The 23934-nt window shown below is 40.1% G+C and overlaps 1 protein-coding gene across 6 annotated transcripts; it reads right to left on the bottom strand.

Moving 5' to 3' along the window:
- Positions 1 to 1112: 1112 nt before the first annotated feature.
- On the bottom strand, positions 1113 to 23427 carry etv1 (ETS variant transcription factor 1). 6 transcript variants are annotated; one of them, XM_084944161.1, is made up of 13 exons: positions 23317 to 23427; positions 22948 to 23057; positions 22338 to 22425; positions 21981 to 22028; positions 17572 to 17625; positions 11996 to 12125; positions 10978 to 11166; positions 9820 to 10067; positions 7062 to 7133; positions 6893 to 6961; positions 6630 to 6799; positions 5049 to 5150; positions 1113 to 2948 (listed from the first exon to the last, which is right to left on the bottom strand). In XM_084944161.1, the coding sequence occupies exons 2-13, from the start codon at positions 22990 to 22992 to the stop codon at positions 2727 to 2729; spliced, it is 1437 nt and encodes a 478-aa protein (XP_084800287.1). In that variant the 5' UTR covers positions 22993 to 23057; positions 23317 to 23427; the 3' UTR covers positions 1113 to 2726. The 6 variants fall into 6 exon arrangements, with proteins under 6 accessions (XP_084800287.1, XP_084800288.1, XP_084800292.1 ...); XM_084944162.1 differs by having other exon boundaries at positions 7062 to 7130; XM_084944166.1 differs by lacking the exon at positions 10978 to 11166.
- Positions 23428 to 23934: the final 507 nt, after the last annotated feature.

Here is a 23934-nt window from a genome sequence, read left to right as displayed (position 1 = left end):
TATAGATAGGACTGTAAATACATGTAGAAGGTAAAGAGCTAAAAAAAAAGTACAAATACAAAGTACAAAGAATTATACTTGAATAAATGCACTTAATTTCTTTCCTCCACCACCAATGATAATGTCTACATGTTCCAATAATCTGCTTAAATTAAATGTTGGATTATATTTTCTTATGTGCATTTTCTTCTTAAGAACAGAAGTGTGGTGCTGAAATATTTTTGATAAAAATATTTACATTTGATTATAGTGCTCAGACAGTAAATACACACAGGATATAACTAATTATCTAAAAAGGTAGCCCCGTCTTCACCTCATTGACCTACTTTTTCAATACTGAACAAGCACTCTTTACTCCAGTTTAGTGCCATTTTAAGAGGAAAACCCAAAATAGAAGCGCCATTCATCATATTAAAAGCCGCACTGCTGTTTTTACTTTTGTATATGTCGGATTAGATGTTGTTAAATATCCTCGGGGAAGCAATCAGGTGTTTAAAGTTAAGGGCAATTCCCTTCCCTACAGACAATCAATAAAAAAGAAAAACCTAAGCGTGGGGACTGTAATAGGCTCGGCTTGTAACCTGCTCTGACAAATTAAGGCAAGTGGTGTTTTTTCATTACTTACACATCCGTTTTCATTTTTCAAATCAGTGGAACCAATTAAACAATGCTTCCTTAAATTAGTCATTGATTTTTAGCAATAGTGACACCTTACAAAAGGAAATGATAACTTTAAGGGAGTGTTGCTGCTTTTTTTGTTGCTGGTTTTTTTTTCATTACTGCCAGCACCAGACACAAAAGGACAGAAACAATTCACCTACATGAAAAAGCGAGGTCTTAAATTAGCCATTGATTTTTCCTCAGGTGTCACTTTGGTTAAATGCTTTGTGATTGGGAGTTTTCTTTCCAACTTGGAAATTGACAAGAGTCTATAATCTGTTAGTCTACACACACATACACACACACACCTGCTATGGTGTTTTCTTTTCCCACTTCCACTTTGTAAATTTATGACCTTGTCGGGACAGACATGATAAATATTCAGCTTGATTGAAAAAAAAAAAGATTTATCATATGTAAGGAATATATAAAACTGCCAAGAGAAGAAACACTGAAGCTCTTAAACTTTTCTTTATATTATGATCAATTAAAACATTTGAGAAGTGCTCATCACTTTGTTTTTCAGAACTATTTTATTACAGAATTTTTCCTATTGCCAATCCCATCCCACACACGTGAATCTTGAGAACAAAATTCAGAGTAATTTTTTTAATGCTGAAATTGACGGAAAAAAAAGAGACAAAAAATAAAGAGAAATCCAGAATAGCAGGCCATAGCTGCTGCGCTGTTTTTTTTTTCTTTTTTCCCCCTGTTGTCATTTTCTCGAGACTAGAAAATACACTTACAATTTGAAGCAGCAACAAAATGTGCATTTACCTGATTATACAATGGAACAATTTAATATACCATGATTTTTATTCATCACATTATAAAACTCTAAATATTTCTTTTACGTTGTTTTTTTTTTTTTTTTAACCAAAAAGCAACCTATTAATGGCAAAGCAACAGTTTTTAAGCAAAATATACACCTCTCGTTCACCTGGAACAAAACTGAAAACAATTCAAGGGAGAAATTTGATTTTATATCTTTTTTTTCCTTTTTATTGTCTGTGCCAATGAAATCAGATGTTTTTTGTTTTTTAGCTGGGGATGCAAACATTATCCTGAATATGAACTGACTGGCTGCTGTAACCACTTTGACTGTACATACACTTTTCACCTGTTATCCATTGAAAAACTGAACACCTGAAGGACGAATGAGTGACTCCTGCTCTGACACATTACACTGCTGTTTACAGTGAATGACTTATTTTACAGCAGCCTGTAGCTTTGTCTTCGATCCTAAACACGGGCCATTCACGTGTGACGCAGAGAAAGTATTTTTTTTGTCATCCAGACATTTTTTTTTCCCGGAGTGCGTCCTTATAAGTGAAAGTCTCATCTTTACTGACCCACAAGGTTGTTGAGCTGCTGAGGATCCAGTGGAGTTTATGTCATTACAACACCTACATGATGAAATCTACAGTCTGATTGGACGACGGGCATTGACGGACAAAGGTGCGGTGTTCAGACCGGTGGCGAGGCAGTTCTCACTGATAGCTAAATGTCTCTTTTATAATCACATTACTTTTTCAAGTCTATAATCATGTCACTTCACCATAAAAGTATCGTTAACACGTTTCCAGTACAGGATGAAGACAAAAAGAAAGACAGTCAAACAAATGGCCATCTTTTGTGAGTGTAGATGAGACGGTTTCTTTAGCAGGAGATCAAAGTGACCGTAAATTAGTCCAGTCTCGTTAGGGCGGCACATGCTCAAAATCATAAGGACTTCAAAAAACAACCAAACAAACGGAATGATTCCCACATTAATGTACAAACATAAACGAGTAAAAAGCCAATCACATAGCTAGCCCCCGGCAGGCTAACATCGCGCCATTCCGGTCCATAAAGTGCACTCTCCATCTTGCTGTGCGGTCAGAAAGACAAGAGCAAAAGGACGTGTACGTGTTTGAGACAGAGGGGAAGGGAAGCGCCGCTGCATGTGTGTGTTCAGTCTAATTCCCCGAGCGGCTGCGAGTTAGAGGACACGACAGTCTCATGTGTACGGATGGAGGCAGGTGGGAGGAGGGTAGGGTGGAGGTGTGGGTTTTGTGGGGCTGACGTTAATAAACGTAGCCCTCGCTGTAGGGGTGCGGCTGGCAGTAGGGTCCCTCCTGTACGTATGCCATGTTTTCGTCAAAGTGTGACAGCGGCACCGTGTCCTCCTCGTTGATCTGCCGCTCCATGTCAGTCTTCAGCACCGGCCGCTGATTGTCAGGAAACGCCATGGAGAACAAGGCCTCGGGGTCACACACGAACTTGTAGACATATCTCTCGCCGGCCACCTGGAGAAAGACGGAGAGGTCTTGTTTTTAAACCATTTTTTCACAGCATATTCTACAGTGACTGAGTGTAATCTTTCACTTTAATCCACCAGATGGAAAAAAAAGATTAAATATCTTTAAAAAAAATTAATAAAAAAAAAACATTTTTTAAACTTTTAAAGCTGATCTCCAAATGTCATCAACAATTCTGCTTTCGCTTCCACGCTTAAAGCTCAAGAGGTGCATTGAGCTTTAAGTGTTTTCAAACAAGATACAGGATTACTTAATAGCATTTGTATCCATATCATTTGATGTTTGTTTACAAAAAGCTTCATTAAAATTTGCAGTATTTGCATCTCTGCTCTCTCATTATACTCTCTGACTCATGGAGCCCCGCCCCCACTCACAATAAAATAAAAAATGGCCGTTCTAATGCCGTGTGACTTTTGCGTTTTCACACATCGAATCTGATCTAAATTAAGCCATTAAAACACTAGCATCACACATTAACACATACCAACCAACCAAACGAGACAACAATAGTCCAGTAACTCGTAAATAGTATCTGCTGGCTTTGATGTGGATACAATGACTTGACAATTCTCCAATCGTAAAACAGTCAAATATTTTAAAAAGTGCACAAAAACTACTTTTAGGTGACTAAAATGCTTCGTGCTCCTGATCTAGAGCACAGCAGCACGTGGCTTTAGCTTCTGTGCTGGTACCCTTTGTTGCTTTGGGGCATCCTAACCACCATGTATTGTTTTTTTTTGTTTTGTTTTTTGTGGATCAGTGTTTTATACAAACCCACTTCAAACAAATGAACTATCCCCAACCTAAGCGAAAACAGCTTATCCATTAAAAGAGTTATTTTAAAACACCAGAATAAATTATAGAGTGGTTTTACTAAGTTTTCTAAAATTATCTTTGAGACACTGATTGCTTTTTTAAACGTCTTATGTCACACGTGGATTTGGTAGAAATCCACTTCATCGCTTCTCAGAGGTAAAAGTGATCTCAGGAGCAGATTTACGTTTTCTTTGCTGTTTCTTCCTTATTTTATTTAAACTTGGCCAGCAGTTCTTGACCTCCAACCAGCAAGTATAATTCCACCTAAAAGTGCTCAACCTCTTCTGTCCTGCCTACTAATGAATGCTTTCTGGAGATGCTTCTAACTGTCAAACTAATACCTCAGGAAACAAAAAACCTGACAGAAAAGTGTGTTTATCCAGTGTTCTGTTAAAAAAAAAAATCATTACTCTTGATCTGAAGTATTTTTGCATAAATAATCTTATGACAATGATCACAGCATATGCAGTGTAGGTCCTAACTCTCACTAAACGCACTAATTGATCTGAAAGAAACTTAGTCCAGTACCAAGTTAATCAACATCTATACCGCTTATGGAAATTATTTGTATAACACTCAAATCCTTACAAATTATATATGCGTGGTAGCTGATCTCAAAAAGAATGGTCATTATTTGCACATCTATTGTTTTTGTAAATATTTTGCTGAACAATTGTTTTAGTGCAGGGACACTTTGACGTAGCTGGTTCATCAAACAGTGATGTTTGATGGTGATGATGTAACTGATTACTTTCCCTTATATAATGAATATGTAGCTTGCAAAGAAGAAGAAATATATGTATTTATTACTCATTTGTTTGCTGTTTATAAACATCTGTTTCTGGCATTACTACATATACTACATAAATACTACATGCACTATAATGAAGATTAATTCAAAGAATAACTTGATAAATTAACAAACATATCTGTGTTTTCACTTTAAGAGTAAAGCGGACACGAGCCGCAAGCCTGGCAAAAACTGATTTTTGCACACAATACAGAAAAAGCTTTACAATTTCTTAGCTATAAAGTGTAAATGAACTTTTTTTAGCTGTTTCACCATTTTTGAGACACTCTTTTCCTTATATAAGGCACCTGGGGGAATGGGAGCGCCTTTAACACAGGCCAGGTATAGCAGCCAAATGAGTTGTTTTCATACTATGTTTACATCCAAAAAATCTTTTAGAAAAAAGGTGAACAGTTTTGGATCCCTTTCAGTGTACCAGATGAACTATAATTGGTTGATACAATTTTTGTATTTTTTTTTACCTTCTGCATGATTCCCTTCTCGTAGTAGTAGCGCAATGATCTGCTGAGTTTGTCGTAATTCATCGCTGGCCGGTTCTTCTGTATCCCCCACCGACGTGCCACCTTTATCACACACACGAACATGAAGACAATAAAGACAGTCAGTAAACAGAGCATTATCAGAAAGCAAACTTATCTAACACAAACGAGCACGGTTGCCCTGATTTCCAGACAGGAACGCTGCAGCAGCTAAAATGTTAAACAAACTTAGCGATCCATATTTTCCTAATAACAGTAATTAGAGCGCGTCCAGCTTGTGCAGACCTGACCAGGGATGTGTTCATTAGGAGCTTGTCACACACCCAGCGGAGGAGGCAGCAGATGTTACAGCACCTGTCTACCAGACCACCCGCCACCCGGCCTCACGGTCCAAACCCACAGCCCCACGGCATTCTCTTAGCTGCTTTTTTTAAACTCTGCTTTTTACTTTCATTTTTGTTTGTTTCTCACAGTTTATCTCCTATAATACCTTCCCCAATCAATGCAACTGTGTTTTTTCTGCTTTTTCTTTTTCACATTTTTTCTTGTCCCCGCAACCGCTGACATGCTGCAAATGCAGAAACTGCTACCTAACGTTTGTCTGCGGCGCCTCAAAGCAAATGCGTTTGGTCACCTGATGGCATGAATGGGGCCCCCTGTTAGGTGCAGCTGGCTCGTGCTTCTAGACACCATCGGGCTGCATGGACCACTGCCCGGTACTCATCTATCTCCTCCATTCTACACTTTCACCCCCTGCCTGCACTCTGCATCCTCCTTCATCCTCCAGCAGTGACTGAGCCCCACTGTGTGTGATGTGGCCATACACAAACCCTGCCTCTGTTTCCATTTCAAAAGGCCCAACCGCCAACATGGGTTATATTTTTAGGAATATGTCCTGTGAAATATTTAACAGGAGCAGGTCATCAGGGTCACTTGGTTGGCTTTAGTGTGGACTGTAGAATATATAACCCTCTGAGGTCCAAGTCATCGTCTGTGATGATCCCAATCCTAACTCCAAACCCTTACCCCAACCTGTGTGTTAAAGAAAAGCAATAATATATATTTTTTAAAATGTAAGACGTTTTTGCTCCCTGTCAGTTAGAATGATTCCTCTCTTTGTCTTCTGATCGGTAAGAACAATTTTTTAAAGAAGTCTACCACATTTTGAGAGCAGAAAATATTACTCATTCACACGTTGACCTCTGACCTCATCTGGTTTTGCAGTGATTTACCTTACCTTCTTACCTTCTTTCACTGCTTAATCATTTCATTTTTTTAACCAAAAGTCTACGACCCAAATATATTTAAGTTGTAATTACATAAAACGGTCCAAAGCAGCAAATATTTACTTCTGAGTAGCTGAAAGTAGGTAAACCTCTTTTAAAGATTTTATTGAACAATATATGTAGTGAAATACAATGCAACATTTACCTAAGACTGTCCAAAAAGCTTAAGTATAAAAGCCATGAAAAATAAAAACAGATTTTTTTAAAGGAGTAAAATTCAGTATAACAATATAGAAAAATAAGATTTTTTGTGACAGTGCCTTTGTGTGTCTCTTACCTCTTCTGGCTCAATGAGTTTAAACTCCATGCCACGGCCGGTCCAGGCAATGAAGTGGGAGTTGGACGGGTCATCCAGTAAAGCCACCAGGAACTGCCAGAGCTGCAGCGAGCCTCTGCGCTGGTACGACGGGCCCTCACGGTACAAGCCCGACTCCTGTTTGATGTCGCCTACAGAAAACGGGGCAAAATGGTTATTGTATGATGGGCAGAATCGTTGGTACGTGGCATACTTTTCATTTTAAGAGTCACTGCAGGACTCACCTTCCACCTTTTCAGGCACCACGCAGGTATCGTCGTAGAAGTGCCTCGCCACTTTGTCAAACATACAACCTGGAAAACAAGATCGGGAAAAAAAAGATAGTTTGATATCACATGAAGCAAAAACACATACGTGCACCACCACAACATCCACACGTAACATCGTTGGTACCTTCAGTCCTGTTAGTGTGAGCCAGATAGCCGTCTTGCCGTAAGTAGACAGAATGGCAGCTAGGCACTTCTGCTGAAACCCAGGCAAGAATGAGAGTGGGTGTTAAAGGGCCCGAAGGCAGCATTAAGAACACTATCTCAGTTATCTGAGAGCAGTCAAAGCCTGTTCACTCAATGCACCACTGGCTCTGATTAAAGAAAATGCCCTTCAGCATCAGCGCTGCGATGGCTTCCAGCCACGGGCGAGCTCACTATATCACACTGCCGATACGCGCCCCGAGCATCTCCACTCAGAGGAAGATTTACAACTGAATAAAACACAGCACTCGTGTGAAAACAGGAGCTGACACGATGTAAGTTTTTTCATAATACGAGGGCTCATGATGATTATTTTACACACGTTCTGAGATCAAAACTAAACGGACCTGCAGGTGTTAGTTTCTTTGACGTTTTCGCTGTGCAGCTGCAGCACGTTTAGCTAAAACGGTTGACGTGTATCTTCTCAATCAGCTTCTTATTATGACTGACTGCATCCAGTGTGAGTATACAGTTTTCTGCCAAAGCTGTTTGCTTTGTTTCACGTGTTTTTCCATTTTTCTTCATGAGTTCTTCACTAGTTTGAAATGAACACATGCTTTTGTAAAACAGTCAAGATATACTAACAATACATTCAAAACGTGAACAAACACTTTTTGATGTTGTTTATGATGCTTTTCGCCGTCCATCAGACCACGCCCACACTGGCCTGAGGAGACAGATCAGCTCAGTTCTTCAGTGGTGATAAATACTCGCTGATTCTATACTTTATACATATTTAACATTGAGTCCTGATGTTTGAGCAACATTTCAGCTGATGCTAAAATAAACTGTGCAAAATGCAGACGGTCACTTTTCTGGGGTCAATTTTTAGGTAAAAAGGAACAATTCACCCCCCCAACACACTTCCTTTGGTTCTGTTTTTTTCCAAGTTTAGATCGTTTTAATGCAAATTTGCCAGGTTTAAAGATATCAGCTCTAGAAATATCTGCCTTTTCCTAAATCGCACCCACCTTGTTGTTTTCAAAGCACCCCTTTTCCTTATAAGATCTACCAACCAACTAAAATAGATTTTTGAGTGAACTGCACCTTTAAAAGTTCTCACTCATGGTTTATCAATATCATGGCTATAACAAGAGATCAAATAAAGACTTGTGGTTTGAATAATTCTTAAACCAAAAATGTAATTTTATATAGACATAAGCAGTTTTTTAAATCGGAGGTTTAAATGGTTAAGATAGAAATGCCCCACTACATAATTCTCTTCCTTCATTTACCGGTTGGCTTTACTACATTGTCCAATCGACTCTTCCATTTACTGTATATGTCCAAACCTCCCACAACACAGATGAGATGCTGCGATCAAAAAAACAGCCAAATGGGCTGCAAAGTGAATGTTCAATAAACAGACTGAAGCCCTTCATTTAGACCCATAAACATTTCTCTGAGCTTCATCAAAGTAATGGACTTGTAGAGGAAATTGCTGCTAATGAAATTACCAGATCCCCTCCCATCCTTTTCAACAGTCCAGCTCCAGTCAACATGCCCCACTGTGGCCGCTAATAAATTCACTCTGATACTCCATCTTGGACATCTTGGTCCAAGTAGTGGACACAACACAAGGAAGACCTTTTGGTATTTTAACAGTTGATCGAATATATTTCACCACTTTTGCTTTATGATTGCACGCAATTCTTTGTAGACAGTTTACTTGTATCAATAACAATTCTTCTAATTGTTAAAGCCATTTCATTTATCTATGAAAAAACACCTTGCTTCACCCGGTGAAATGTAAGAATTGACTGTTATTACTAAAGAGAAAATCAAGCTGCCAGTGTCATTTTGGGCTCTGTAATTTTTGCCTGTATTTGGCCAAATTTGCGAACAAAAAAACCCGAATAAAACAAGAGAATAATGGTTGATGCAAATAACATTGCTGCAAATAGGCCAGAAGAAACCCAAGAAACTGTTAAAGAACAGGGTTATTTTTGGACTGAACCTTGTTTTTCTTTTCTTTTCTATTTTTTTTTTCTCTTTTTGATACATTTTTCAGTTGTGCTAATTGGCATTTAGAAGCCACATAGTTGTGAAACTCGGTAAACACATCTATTGCAAAGTAACGTTGCCACTGGAAAAGCGAGAAAACACCAAAAATCACAGCTGCCTGACTCCTCAATGACAAAAACTGCAGAGCTGCTGTTAGGAAAACCAGGTGTAACTTAAAGAGATGTGAATGAGGCACCAAATGTTGCTTTTTCCCCCTGACTGGTCACACACACTCTCCTCCAGCTCTTCCTCTCCTGGGTCCACTCTGTCGCCTTCTGAATGAACCCGGCAGTCCGGCGAATGTTCATTCATGTCCTGAGGTAGCCTCAGGCTCCACAGAGGCTCCACAGAGCCGCTGGCTGATGATTAGGTCCCTTTACTCTCTAACCGAAGGGAGCGGACAAGCGTGGGAGGGCAGATTCTGGATTGTGACCAGGCTCAGCCCCCTCCTTTTTTTCTATTAGAGCACCACAGGAAATGGCGAACAGCACAGACACCCAGCCCAACCAGATCCCCTGCCCTAATAATGGGCAAACTCAATAAAACCGCCCCCTCCCGCCATGTCTTCTCTCATTCCTGAAATGATAATGCTCAGGCAGCTATCACTTCTCTGCTCTTTCACTTACCAGAGGAGTTTGAAGGAGCACAAACAACAGAAACCTTTTCAAATCGCTCACCTGAGTCATAGGTGAAGTCCCTCGGCTCTTGCTTGATCATCATGCCGGCTGGGTATGTGTGGGGAATAGGGGCCCCCATCATGGCCGGGTGTTCGAAGAGGGGGTCGGGGTACTCCTGTTTGAAGCCTTGAGGAGGGAAAGGGATGTTGGGCTCCGACATCTGCCTGTGGTAGATGGGCCGGCCGTCCCGAGCCATTGTTGGCGGGGAGGGAAACGAGTGGCAGGGCTCTGAGAGCTGACGTCGAAATCTGAGACAGACGACAAATTCAGTGGATTCATGACACTGACTCCTGATTGTGAAAGACTTGATGAGACAAAAAGGAGATAAATCAAGAACATGTACATTTTGTTTTACTAATCAATGAATCAATAATAGAGTATCAGTGAAAATTCTGAAATCCGTAATGATGTTTTCAAGTGCTTGCCTTTTTGCTTCCCCTATGTTTATGCCTACAGGTGACCAGAAAAAGCAAAAAATAAAGGAAAGGTTTGGAATATTTGTCTGAAAATTGAATTAAAGAATCTCAAACCAAAATCAAATATACATATTTATCCTATGGCACTTGGCTTGTGGTGCTCATGGGAGTAACTCAGAAGTAAAATGCCTCTTGTGTCCTGATTACTCTAAAAATCCACAAAACTTGTTTTGAAAAGTTTCATGTACAAAGTATTTTCTTAATACAGTGCACATCCGCCAACTGTGTTACTGTGCAGAGGGATGTTAATGTTAGCTAGCTCTATTCTCCTTTAATAATTTGAGAATCACAAGTGTCATTTAAATCCATTATATTACATTATAAGAGAAATCTGACATTTTTACTCCTAAACTGGAAAATTCACACCTAAAAAAAATCTTTTGCTTGAAATAATTAACTTAGTAGGTCTGTTTGTTGTTTTGTTTTTTCCATTCTGCTATTGATTTATTGAATGAGCTCTATTTCAAAGCACTAAAGTCAAGTGATGACCACATGGCATTCGATGGTTGGGAAAGTTGTCGTTGGCAGGCCCCGCCCACTGAGGATTCACTCAATCAAAACCAGAAACTCAAATGTGCATCTGCTGCTGTGACCTTATTGTAATCTATCCTTGGTACAACTGCCAGCTAAGATCACCAGATGTAAATGTGATGTAAATGTAAGAGGCTGCAGGCTGCAGTACCTGTGGTCCATAGTGTAGGTGTTATCAGGGAGAGGCTGCGAGGGCGGTATGTGGGTGTAGGTCCTGTCTGGTTTGGGCGTTGGGGCCGCCGTGGGTGAGCCATGATGAAGTGGGGACACAGGGGTGCTACAGGGGGGTGTCACTGGGCTGGAGGGCTTCATTCCTGTGGGCTGCTTCTGCTCATAGGCACTGGGGTAATGGCAAGGGTTGAAGGCAAGAGTCAAAGATGCCTGTGTTACTGCCAGTGTACGTTACACGATTTAAACTCTTTTTAATTAAGGATTATTTAACTGATAGCTTCGTCTTAAGATCTGTATTTAGGGTAGTTTGGAACAAATGCCCTACCCACTCAACTATCCTTTCACTGTTTTCTAAACCAATTTGATTTACTGTATAAATTATGAAGCCTTGTGCAAGATTTGGATGTAAAGACTCTGAGCAGATGTCACAAAGTGAAGAAATGCATCACAAACTACCTCAGGGCATTTATGTCAGACTGCAGTTAGAATCAATGGCATTTTAAACCACTCCATAATCAGCGGTTCCAGAAACCCTCTGATTCAGTTCAGTTATAACAGACAATTAAAACTAACATGACTGCCATAATCTCACATAAATACCTCTGATTGGAAATATCTCGTTAATGTCTTCAGAGTCACCACCCAAAGCTGTACATATCTCGATGTCCTTTGATTTGCAGTTTGGAATGATTAGCAAGTCATTTCCAGTTAAATAAAAATTACAATGCAGAATGAAAAAGCCAAAAAAATGTCAAATGTATAGAAAGCATAAAGATTCTTCACCAAGAGTAAACTGACGATAAGCTAAAGTGAGTATTTAGTCATCACTGTCCTACAATAAACCTTCACACCTGCATTTATTCCTCTGTTAAAGTGAGGAATGTGGAACCAAATGTTATTTTCTGTGTTTTCTTTACAAATCTGAAAAAGGTATAATGTACAAAAGCATTTTAATAATTTGTAAAAGATGTTTTAAGTGTCGGTGGGGGGGAGCCCACCTGATGCTGTACGGGCACTTCTCTCCATACTGGAGTTTGAAGGGCCGCTCCTGGCTACAGTTGGAGCTCAGCTCTGAACACGGGCTGTGCAGCTCCCTCTTGATCTTCAGCTGCAGTCCGTGGAACGCCACTACGATGGGAAGGAGGAAGAACAATTAACATTTACACTCTGTCAAACTGTAACATTTTTTTAAGGTTGTGACTATTTTTTTTGTTCATTTAGCAGCAGACTGTTTCTGGATTTGCTTGTAAGCACCTGAGACAGAATTCGTACAATCACAGGACGGAAAAAATAGATGAATAAAAACTAAAACCGCTGTCTTCATTTACATCTGACAGATCATTCACAAAAATTAAATGAGATGATCACAGTCTGGAAAAAAAATACTGCTTGTTTTATTTAAGTACAACAGATTCAATTTCAAAACTTAAAATACAATTAAATTTCAGAACTGCACACAGCAGCTTTACCCACAATGGAAAAAGTCGTGTTACAGTGCAGATACAAGCAGGCATGAATGTGCCAAGCCATCACTAATTAAGAGAACTCGTGATGGATATATTAAAAACACTTGCTTTTCTAAGCATCCATCTGCCAAAGGATATGACATCTGAGGCCATCACTTACACAAACAACTCACTTCAAATCCCATTTATTCAGCCTTTCCTGATGGGGACTCTGGTAGTGAAATATGACAATCATAAAACAGGGTGTGCGGTGAGCTCCGATAAATGCTTTATCTGCTTTCAGCTGGCTGTCAATAAGTTCCAGACGACAACAACAAGTCTCATTGATCTGAATGGGGGCCTGCGATCTCTACCTATGGCCCCACAGTGAGCCCGGTGCATCTGAGAGGCTGTTAAGTGCCTGATCAGTCCTGATTAACATCCCATCATCTAGAGTCATGATCAACGCTAATCCAATTGACTGCGCTTCTGAAGAAAAAGCCAGTCAGTCAGAATGAAGTCAGGCTCAGGTTGCCTCGCCAATCGCCGTCTCACCGCGACGGCTCACAGAGCAACAGCGAAGCCATCCCACAGCGCTCTATCAAACACAACAGAGGGCCAGCCGCGGTTGAAGACGATCATTTTTGATTGATGTTTTAGACTGAGAGATGGCCCTCTCCTTTTATAACCAGGAATTATGAATGGAGAAAGTCCATCAACTCTTGGTCCAACTCAAGTGCAAACATTTAGATATTTGAGTACTAGAGAAACTTAAATATGTGGCTAAGGACTGTTTTTCTTTTAAATACGAGAAGGTCTCTGAGGCTACAAGGAGTTGAGAGAGAAGGATGTTTTGAGGAGTTTTCTCACGGCTGACAGACAGCTGCTGTACGAGCAGGGGTCGATCTGCCAACACCCATCTGACGCACAGTCGAGCCCCCTGGGTGATGGGCCACACGGGCCCGGCATGACAAAGCTCAGGGGTTGTTTGCAGCCCTCGCTGGGGGCCTGACCTTTTCTGGGTCATCGATCGGAGGTCAAAGAGACATTTCCTGAGGGGAGACCTTTGTTGACGCTGGCATCGCAAAGCCTTGTTAAGAGATTATGGACTCAAAACAATACCTCAGCTTTGGCTGTCAAGATCACAATCAGTGTCAGGCTAATTACAGTTTACATTAAACACACATGAATTTGTTTAGTTTAAGAGCCGACTCCACCGGCTTCTTGTTTACAGCTCACCTGAAGCTGAACCATAATTCCTTTCTTTATTTAACAATGAATGACATTAAAACAACGTCTATAAAAATGCTGCCGTTAAACGTAAGCGCCACATCAGCTCTAAACAATGGCTTCACGTGTGCTGCAGCACAGGGCATTAAATTAGAAATGGAAATGTCACAATAGATTTTGTCAGCGGGGTGCCAAGGTACACAAATCAATAGCGAGGGCATTGCCTCTGACTAAAACAGAGACTTCCTTTTTAGTCCAGAATGTCATGCCCATCACTGCTTGATTGCTCTCATTATCTACATATTGATTAACTAAGATGGTAGGCAGTTTTAAAGAAGAGGCAGTTAGAACAATTACTGGGTCTATTTTGAATGCAAATGTTCTTTTCTTCGTTGTACCACTGACTTAAACATTGGGCAATTTGCTTTAGCCTTTGCAGTACAGATTAAACAGAAATCTTTCCTTTAAACATTGTGGCACATGCAAATAAAAAAAAACCTTTTTTTGCATTTTCCAACAACACTTAATTCGAATATTTTTATTTTAGCAGCCGTTTGTTTGCCAGTCCTTTCAGTACACTATCAGATAACTGTTGGCTCCGGCTGTTGTCAACTTTGAAGGTACAAATTGTGCGTTTTGGCAGAACGGGAGCCTACGTTTGGCAGATATTTCTCTAGTCCATTCATAAAAAAATACAGGTCTTTTGGCAACAGCGAAAAACCTTCCATTCCATTTTCACCTACTGTAGGTGCTCGCCTTTGCTGTTAAATGATGGAGGCTCAGATCTGCTGGTAACGTGTGGCCTCATTTTACACCTCCTCTACTCCTCCATTCCCTGCTAAGTTATGCTAATGGTAAGCATCTGTGTTGGAGTTTGAGACAAAGAAATTTCTCCTTCTCCTCCTTCAGCCTGAGGACACTTTCGCTTCGAGGCCGCTCACATGCTGGTTCTGTGTCGCATAGACGCAGAGTGCAAAGTTGACATTGAGAGAAGCTGCAACAGCTTCTCATGAGGAAAGATGAGTCTGGCCATGAAAATACAGAATACACCAGCTTTTATGCTGCAATATTTAAGCCTTCAAAATAGATGTCTTTCTTATTCTTTTCAGATTTTTTATTATTATTCCGTTAGGAATATAAAATCACAGCTATTTCACTATTGTTGCCAATTTTATTTCAGCAGTACAGGAACAAAAATTTAGGGATAAAATTTATTTTCTTTGAAAACATTCATCTCAATAAAATAAGATGTTTCTTGTTAATTGTAGCAGTTAGCTTACATCGATAGCAAACTAAATAGGACATCTTGGCTAATGCTAACTGTGCTAACTGTTAGCTTGTTTTACGTTTGATTTAAATCAAATTTGATAAGTTCATTAATAATTCACAACTGACATATTAATGTCTGTTGTGAATTATTTTAATGTTGTAAAATTCAATTTTGAGTTTTTTAAATCTGAGTAAATAATGTATTGTTTTTCTATTTTCACCACGCTATTGAGGATAGGATGAAAATTATTTAAAGGGCTAAGCACTGTAACCTTTACAAATTTGGCTCAAACACGTTTTCAGACTCAACTATTTTCAAATGCAGATTAACACAAATATACAACACATACATGGGCAGTACTGAGTATTTTTGGAGCAAGGAGGTAGTATGTGGGATTTACACAAAACAGAGAGTGCCCACGTTGATCGTAACAAAGGGAGATGTTACCCAGTGCAACAGTGTGAGTCACTTCAGTGTTTTTGGAGCAACAATGGAGCTCACAGACGAAAAAGCTGCTGTAACTGATTTGTGTGGAATCAGTTGTCTGTTAGCTTTGGATTTCTCACTAGATTTGGTGACATTAAAAGTATTTAATATTGCCATTTTCATAACGGCCCCTATCCTCTCACTGCCTTTTCTTTAGGGTTAACTTCCAGCTTTATCTCTCCTCACCTTCACCTTTCTGTCTCCCTGCCTCACCGTTTGCCTCTCCATCTCTCGGCTTGGTGAAAACCCATATGGGAGAGCTGCCGGCTGGGATGCCTGCTCATGCGCCCAACCACGGTGCCCTCACCCTCCTGCCATCTGTTAGTGCCTCTCCAGCCTGCTGCAGGTTTGCCAACAGGACAATTCAGATGGTCAGCAGTCTCCTGCCACTATGGCCACCCACCCTGGCTACCTCTGAAGGACATCAGGACAGTCTTGGTGACCTCTGGTTATCTACTGTACACCACACTAGTCCATGTTGGGTTTTAGGCAAGGCTAAGTCACACCCATAGTTTAAATGTTTTGCCTTTAACACAGCAGTTGTCTTTAGTGTTGTAGTGTTCTGAACAATTATAAAAAGTAAAATTAATGAAACGAATCAAATAAAGTGCAGACATTTAATGGATTTTTTTAGACTATTATAACTAGTTTAATGCAGTTTTATGTGTTTAGATTTAAGGCGCATTTATTCACTTTTGGAGCAACTTAAATCACAAGTTAAATTAAAAGCCAAATCAGATTAGGACATCTAAAGTCAAGTGCCTGTAGCCAGGCAAATCCCCTCAGGTTTGTCATTTCAATAGAGCAGGAGAACTCGTGGCAAAATAAAGTGAGAAAAAAGAAAAACCCCTCTCGGGTTTCTAATCTAGCCCACCAACGGGAACCTTCTCGATAATCTCAGGCTGTGATCTGAGTCACATGGAGTTAAAAGGCCTGTGATCTCGCTTGATGCCAAATCTCTTACAGCTTCATTTTACCAAACTGTTATCTGTGACCACTAAATCTTGAAATGCAATTAAAGTTGCCAAACTAAATGTCAGATGTGACCTTCTCTCTTTGTTCTTGTTCAAAACTCTAACTTCTGCCTTTTGTTCAACTTTCATTTGCAGGTTAAAGGGTGTTGAGGACACCGGGAGGTTTTGTATTTTTTCTCACAGTTTAATGTGCATTTTGGCTCAAATGAAAGACATGTGCTCTATCTGGGTCCCACTGAGTTCCACTCACTCAATTTCTGTCCCCACCTTGGCACTACTTCCTCCAGAAATGGGCCGTGCCAAGTAACCAGTCACCGTGTGCAACCACCGTATACAGCCAGGTGAAGTACGACCAACTAGCTTATCCTCATCACTGTGAGTGAAAAATGAACTCTTGTCAGACATTGGAAAATGTTTTAAAACTTTTAGGAAGTATTCTTAGAAACAGAATTTGTCCTTTTGTTGGATAAAATATGTAGAGCAAGGAGCACAAAAAAACAGATCATACTTGCTTTCATGCTTTAAAATCTCCAGTGAAGGATAGGGAGTGTAAAAGAAGGCCAGCCAACCTCCAAGTAAAGAAGGATAAATGCAGGAGTACTTAATATTACACCGCCTGATTTAGAAAATATAACCACACTCAATGGTTTGCACAAAAAAGGAGTTTGGGGAAAGGTCAAGGAGGAGCATATTTTTAAGATTTTATTAAAAAAAGAAAATTCAAAACAGACATCAACTGACAGCAGTTTGGACTACCTGGAGTTAAAAATAACTACCTAAAAAAAAGTTAGCCACAATATTTTGATGTTTTCTTATGCAAATAAGTCACAGTGCAATAATATCTCAGTAGCGGTCCCAAGAACAACAAGGGAAAACAGAGACACACACACACACACGCACACACAGATAACCCCCCAACCCAAACCATGCACCTGTAAACCTGCAAGATTGCTGCAGCTCTCCTGAGAGCACTTGTGCAAGCAAAGGTGAGGGCACTGAGAGACATGGAAAAACACACACAGTCACTTGCTTTTTACGCCAATACAAACACACCAGTGAAGATGAGTGAAAAAAAAAGAAAAACGCCACAGATGTTCACACACACACATAAACATAACACATGCACAGACAAAGAGACACAGAGAAAAGCGACATGGTTTCTTACTCACAGTTTTCAGTCTGGAAATCTGGAACGAACTGCTCATCATTGTCGGGAACTTGAGCTAAAGACACGAGCAGAGAAGAAGAAAGGGATTGATTGTTTCTGATGTTGATGGACACCGCAGCACTGATCACAGATTTGTCCTCTGGCAAACAGTCCTCTGGGATGTTAGTTTGGCCAATCCCAGCACTGCCTGCTTCTGTTGTCAGTTAAAAAAAAAAAGAAAAGAAGCCTAAAAAAGTGTTTTTAATGTGTTTATCATTTTAAATGTGCAGAAGATTTCAATATGCTGTAAATCTTCAGAGTCATAGAAATAATCATGCAAATTAAAATCAATTAATGAATTATAAAAAACACACATCTTAATATAGATTTTTTTTTATCCATTCTTAAACTTTCAGTCGTTTTACGCATTTGTTATCCAACTATAGCCCAGTTGTTCAAATGTCCATTTTCTATGCACTTCTTTTCGATTTTATATCTATATCATTCCCTTAAAAAAGAGAGAGAGAAAAGAAAACAGCAAAAACACTTTTGATTTGTTGTAGAAAAAGAGCTTAATTTAATTTTTTTTTCTTTCTGAAAATAAAATCTGACTTTCACGGCTTGAAAAAGGACAAAAAGTCCCCAAGACGACAACTCTGATGCAATCAAAAGACTAAATAACCTTGAACTGCTGTGACTAACACATTCCCTGATATTTACTAAAGCAGTTGAGTCATATTTTCCAACAAACTCGTACTTGACAGATAATATTTTGACCGTCTACTTTCACTTCCTGAGGTCGACTTGTCCATTGACTGCTCTGCAGCCTCGGCTCTCGCTCCTTGCCAGCAGCCAAACACCCATTGTTAACAGTATCTAATTGGCTTCTTCCCTACTGGTGAATCCACCTGTACCTACCGAGTTAGGTCTGTTCCAAACCCTCCAAAGCTTCACCTGCGCTTCAAACACCCCTGCACTCAGGCTAATGCTAAAATAATGAAGCCCTGCTCCACTCGGGCTCCAATTAGGCATGTACATATTTATATAACACATATTTACACTCAGTGACAGTTCTTCATGTCCCTTAAGTTTCAGTCTCTCTGGTGATAGGCAAAAAGAGATTTAAATGTGTCATTAGCACATCTATTTATAAACAAAATGAGCTGGATCCTCATTATCACAGTATGTGCAGCATGCCTTGACATGTCTGGAGATCCTATTTTTTTTTAAATGACTGATATTCCTTTTTTGTCACTCTTGATGTGGTCAAGTGTGGGTTTATTTCTCGTCCCAGAAGTGAAAATTGAGGAGAGTAAACAATTAACAGATGAAGAGGAGATATTGCTCCTTATTTTCTAAAAATGTCAAGCGGGTGCAGACGCCAGAAAATAAATATGCACAAGCAACTTCACTCCATATGTTTGTGTAGTAGAAGCTACCAGCTCTCTATTTTGGCCTTTTGGAATTAAGTTGGTGGGAATGAATTAAGACATAACAGGAGATTTTACACAGGGCTACTTGTATGCTTTTGTAATAAATTGAAGGAAATGTAATAATATGTAACAGATACAGAGTTAGGAAAACACTTACTCAAACCTTATAAAATACGCCACAACAAATCAAATTTTTCCTAATAAAAAACCAAGTTCTTAATCAGCTGAAACACCACAACATCTCTCGAAACTTCAGCGGACACAGAGGAGAAACAATAAAAATAAATAAATAAATTAAACACAAAGAAGGTGGCAGTCTCTCTGTGACCAAAAGGAAGTACAGGATGGATGAGTCACTGGCCTCAGTCTGTGAATGAGCCAGCTGATCTCTGCAACAAACTCCTGGGGAGAACGGCAGAGTTGGAAATCTGCCGCCATTCACAAAACCAAAAAAAGGAGGGAGAGGGACAGAAGGAAAACAGGAGCGAGGGTAAAGAAGAGGAAGGTTGTAAACACGAGGCCTGAGACTATTTGAATGGTTGTCTAAACCTGCAACAGCAGTAAGCAGGGCTGAGTTTTAAACAAATTTATCATCCTGCCTGTGACGATTTCCAAGACAAATGACGCTATCGGCACAAAAATTTTGCAGAGACACCAGTGCGTGAACAAACGAAAAAAGAAAAACAATCTTAAAGCAAAAAATCTGAGAAGTACAATACATTTTTTGTTGTTGTTTTGTTTTGACAAAAAAGGAACTAAAACGAGTTTAAAATACTGTATGGAAGAAAGAAGGTAGATGTAGTTTTGGGGGGGAGGTCACAGATTCGCATGTCACGATCAACCTTCAACATCTTGGGTCTCGGGAGTCGGAAATTCAGTCTGTCGCTCATAATTTCTCCTCTCGTTCCAATTACCTGAACTAATAAATCTCACAAATGGGAAGGTATTCCTTTTCATCTTAATGGACAGGAAGTCATTCATTAAATCTACAATCTTGAGGCGCACATCATCACATTGATCCATGACAGGCAGAACTGTAATCTTTAACAGTAATACCTCTTATCAGCCGCTGTCTCTTTTCCCACTTTGGATACTGAAATATTAAAATCGTGTCTTATTCTTTTACACACCCTGCGGTGCGAGCCGCGACGCCTCATCTCACCTCGCTGCCGCTCCGAGTCGGCTCAACTCTTCCAATATCTGTTTTAAAGAATACTTCTCATTTTTTAAAAGCTTTGGATTGCACTGCAAGCGTTTTCACATGTGTTAAAGAATAGATGGAGCGAATAAATGATTGAGTCTTCTTTGGCTGCGTAAAGGGAGCAAGCGAAAAATTCATCTCGACACTCTTCCAGTAAATGTTTTACGACTCTATCCTATGGTTAAAAAAAAGTATTAAAGTTTATTTAATTATATTGCACACGTTATTCTACGACAACTAGAATTATTGCTTTACGACATGTGAACTGTTAGAAAAAAAGAAGGCAGCCTTTTATTGCTGCAAACGGGTAACAGAACACAAAAATTCTAAATTCACAAACTGCAGATGACTTGATTGACTTAAATGAAACAAGACAGTACAGTAAAACTAACATCAGCATCTCATTAGACTAAATGCTTTTTGGTGTTAATGTATTTAAATGAACCAAATTATGAAGCAGAACATTTTAGCATTACAATATAATAACTCCAACTCCAGTTTTATACAATTCTACAAAGTTTTCAATTTTAATATTTCATTATTAAACCTTAATTTAAAACTATATGAAAAATGCACATAAATCAGTGAGTTTCTAACACATATAACACTTTATACATTAGCCAACGAGCTATACAAAGTCTAGAATTAGTCTAGTATAATAATAGTCTAGTACAATAATAGGGACAATTATAATCAAGTGACTTACAAACTTCATTTTAACCCTGTGCTTTGGACATTTTGCAGAAAAAACACTAGAATTTGTTTTAATTTTGAGGTTTATATATATTTGCAAAAACTACTTCAAAATCCAACTTTATAAAACAGTTGTGTTCTCTCACACTGTACAACTTTACACCATCTGTTTGCAAGCAAAGCAAACACTTCACGTATATCTCAAATTATACTTCTTACTGTAAAATTATTTTTTTACTTGGATATAAACTTTGAGATTACATGCAATATTAAGGTACGTTACATCTTTCTGAGATGTCGACAAAAAAGTCCAACATGCATGCACAAAGAAATACAGCAAAAGTGAACAATATTCACCACTAACCAAAACTTCGGTGCTGCAGACACGGAGGAAAGAGGACGCTCGCACTTAAATCCTGAAGCATCACGTCTCAGTTAGACCACAATGAGCAAGTCTTGCCATTAGAGAAAAAAAAATTAAAAAAGCAAGAAAATTGTAATATTAAAAAAAAAAATAAAAATCAGTTGTCGCTTTGAGAGCTGGCTGCTGTTTTGGAAGTTTGCGGAGAAAAAAAATTTCTCATAGATCCATTCTCTCTTTTTTTGCCACCAAGAAATGAAATTGAAGAAGACAAGGTGAAGGTACAGCTGTACAAGATAGAGAGGTGTGCTGAGAGGAAGCAAAGAGAGAGAGGGAAAGAGAGAGAGACAGAAAGGGGAGAGAGAGGAGATGACAGAGTGAGTGAGAGTAATAGAGCTGGTAGGCTACAGCAGAGCTCTGGTGGAGGTGGAGGTAGTGGCGGCTGGCGTGCAGCGCGTTAGCTCCTGCCAAAAGCAGAAGAGACAGTGAGCGTCGGAGAGCCTTCTCCTGGTAATTTGTGATGACACTCTCTGGGTAGAGCCTCCTCGGTCTCCCTCAAGACCCCTCGCTCACAGTCTCTAATGTATGCATGACACACAAGGTGCCTCTTCCACACAGGCTTTTAATTGGACTGCGACGCTAGGCATGTAACTCCAGGCAGCACCCCCCCCCCCCAACACTCACAACCTATTCATTTTTACCCATCTCTCCTCCTTTTTTTGCTCAAGATTTAAAACACTCACCTTCTGCTAGCCAAGTCTCTTGCAGCTGACTGAGGTCCTGGAAGAGCTCTGAAAGGGAAACCGAGGCAGAGATCAAGGTTTGAAGGCAGTTGAAAAACAGTCAAAGCTCAAGAGAAGTATCAGAAACAAGTGCATTCACTATTACTGGCTGATATGCCACTGGAGCTCACAGAGCATGTGTGCAGCTAATAACAAGTCAATTTGTGTTTCTGACCACTGAAAAGAGGCTTGTGAGAATCATCACAGGCCGCTGTGCTGTAATTGAGATTCTGTAGTTAGCAGCACAGGTGGCCACAAACCAATTGAATTTTGCTAAATGTTTAGAAGCCGTGAAATTAACTTCTCCCTCTGTCCTACCTTCAGTGTCCAGAGCCAGGTCGGACTTAATGAATTTTCTCTTTCTGTCATTTGCTGGCCTCTCGCAGCTCGTTGTCTTTTCTTGCAGCTTTTGGGAAAGAAAAAAACACACACACACTCATCAATTTTTCTTCTTCTTGCTGGAGCAGTAATTCTGTTGTTGGCTGCATCACATGTGCAACTGAAATAGCAAATGAAAGAGCCTCAATGAGCCTCTGATTAATGCCTCACACACTTCTAAAGCTTGACCCATGCTTCACTGTGTCTGTGCTTCACTTATCAGGCATAATTAACAAGTTGTTACATGGTGCATAACCAATAACACAGGGTAAAGTAATGGGCACCTTGTTTGGCTGTTTATCTTTGATGATTAGATGAAACTTAAATGGTCCCTGAGGGAGAAATGAGTGTTGGCAGCAGCAGAGAGAAAGACAGAGGTGAGATCAGAACAAATAGAATGCATTAGAGAGAACAGCCATCCACAGTACAAAAGGCAGAAAAAAATCAAGATGAAGTATTTTCCTTAATGGGGTGGGAGCTGGAAGAAGAGAAGGATGAGTGAAACTGATTTCATTTCAACTTTTCTTCTTTTGAGGCAGTGATCACTCACTCTGGAGTTATAGTAAGGCACTTGCTGATCGTGAAATCCATCCATTCTGCACTGTTGTGGCTTTAACGGGCGAGCAATCTGCAAAGTCTCCAGTCTCCTGTCCGGCCACCCTTCAAACAGGCAGATAAATAGGAAGCAGGAATAAGGAGGAGAAGAACTTCGGGTTTAAATCTCAGTTTTATTCAGTGTATGAACCCTCTGATATTATTCTGAGCCCGGAATGACCGACGGCACCTCCGGCGATCATGCGGTACAGTTAAGTTGGTGCGTAAAAGAGCGGTGCGCTGAGCTAGAGGGCGCACCAAAATGTTTTTCGCTCTGTAATAAACTTAGAAATGAGAGGAAGTGTGTAAAACTGCATGTACTTACCTACTAACTTCGCGCCGGTTTCATTTGCTGAGAGCTACAGAGCGGCTGCAGGATCTCCACAGTCCCGGCTGCTGCCTGCGCCTCTCCCCGCTCACTGTGTTGCTTTCTAGCGGCTTGGCATCGCCTCCCGGGGCCTCCCATGGAAACAAGCCGCACTCCGTTTCCTATTGGTTGTCAATGTCTTTCACTGGATCAGATTGCTGGCAGTCAATCACGCACGGCTGCAGGCGGTAAGCGCGGGCGAAGTCAATGACAACATTGTCGTGCGCTCATCTCGCTTTGTTTAAGTTTGGACTTTTGAGTTTTTAAGCCGAAACTAGGCACCAAACTTCATGACAACTTGTCACTATTTTGTATTTATACTGAAACACATGCAAACTGCACCTGCACACCCCCGCCCTCTCGCGCACGTCTTCACCCCCTCTCCTTCTCGTTTTTTTCGCAATCGCATACAGTGTGAGACACACAAACACACCACTCACTCTTCTCCCGGTCAAGTTTGTGTCCATGGTAACGGTGTTTTGAAGAGCCTCCAGGGGGACTTGCTGAAGCGCCAGCTCTTCCCTCTCCTGTAAAGGGATACTTTGTTGAGACCTGCAGAAGGCACTGACCTGGAAG

This window comes from Perissodus microlepis, chromosome 11, assembly GCF_051167445.1.
Source record: "Perissodus microlepis isolate ML-2025 ecotype Zambia chromosome 11, ASM5116744v1, whole genome shotgun sequence".
In the NCBI taxonomy this organism is placed as follows: domain Eukaryota; kingdom Metazoa; phylum Chordata; class Actinopteri; order Cichliformes; family Cichlidae; genus Perissodus; species Perissodus microlepis.
The sequence above is the reverse complement of the archived record's forward strand: the minus strand, read 5'-3'. Positions and strand labels throughout refer to the sequence as shown.

Excerpts from the sequence above, each read along its gene's own strand:
- etv1 (XM_084944161.1), bottom strand. The coding sequence starts at position 22,992 with ATGGATGGATTTCACGATCAGCAAGTGCCTTACTATAACTCCAGA. Across the intron at positions 22,029-22,337 it reads CCTGGCTCTGGACACTGAAG|AGCTCTTCCAGGACCTCAGT; the intron begins GTAGGACAGAGG and ends TTTCCCTTTCAG. Across the intron at positions 7,134-9,819 it reads GGACTTCACCTATGACTCAG|CAGAAGTGCCTAGCTGCCAT; the intron begins GTGAGCGATTTG and ends CCTGGGTTTCAG.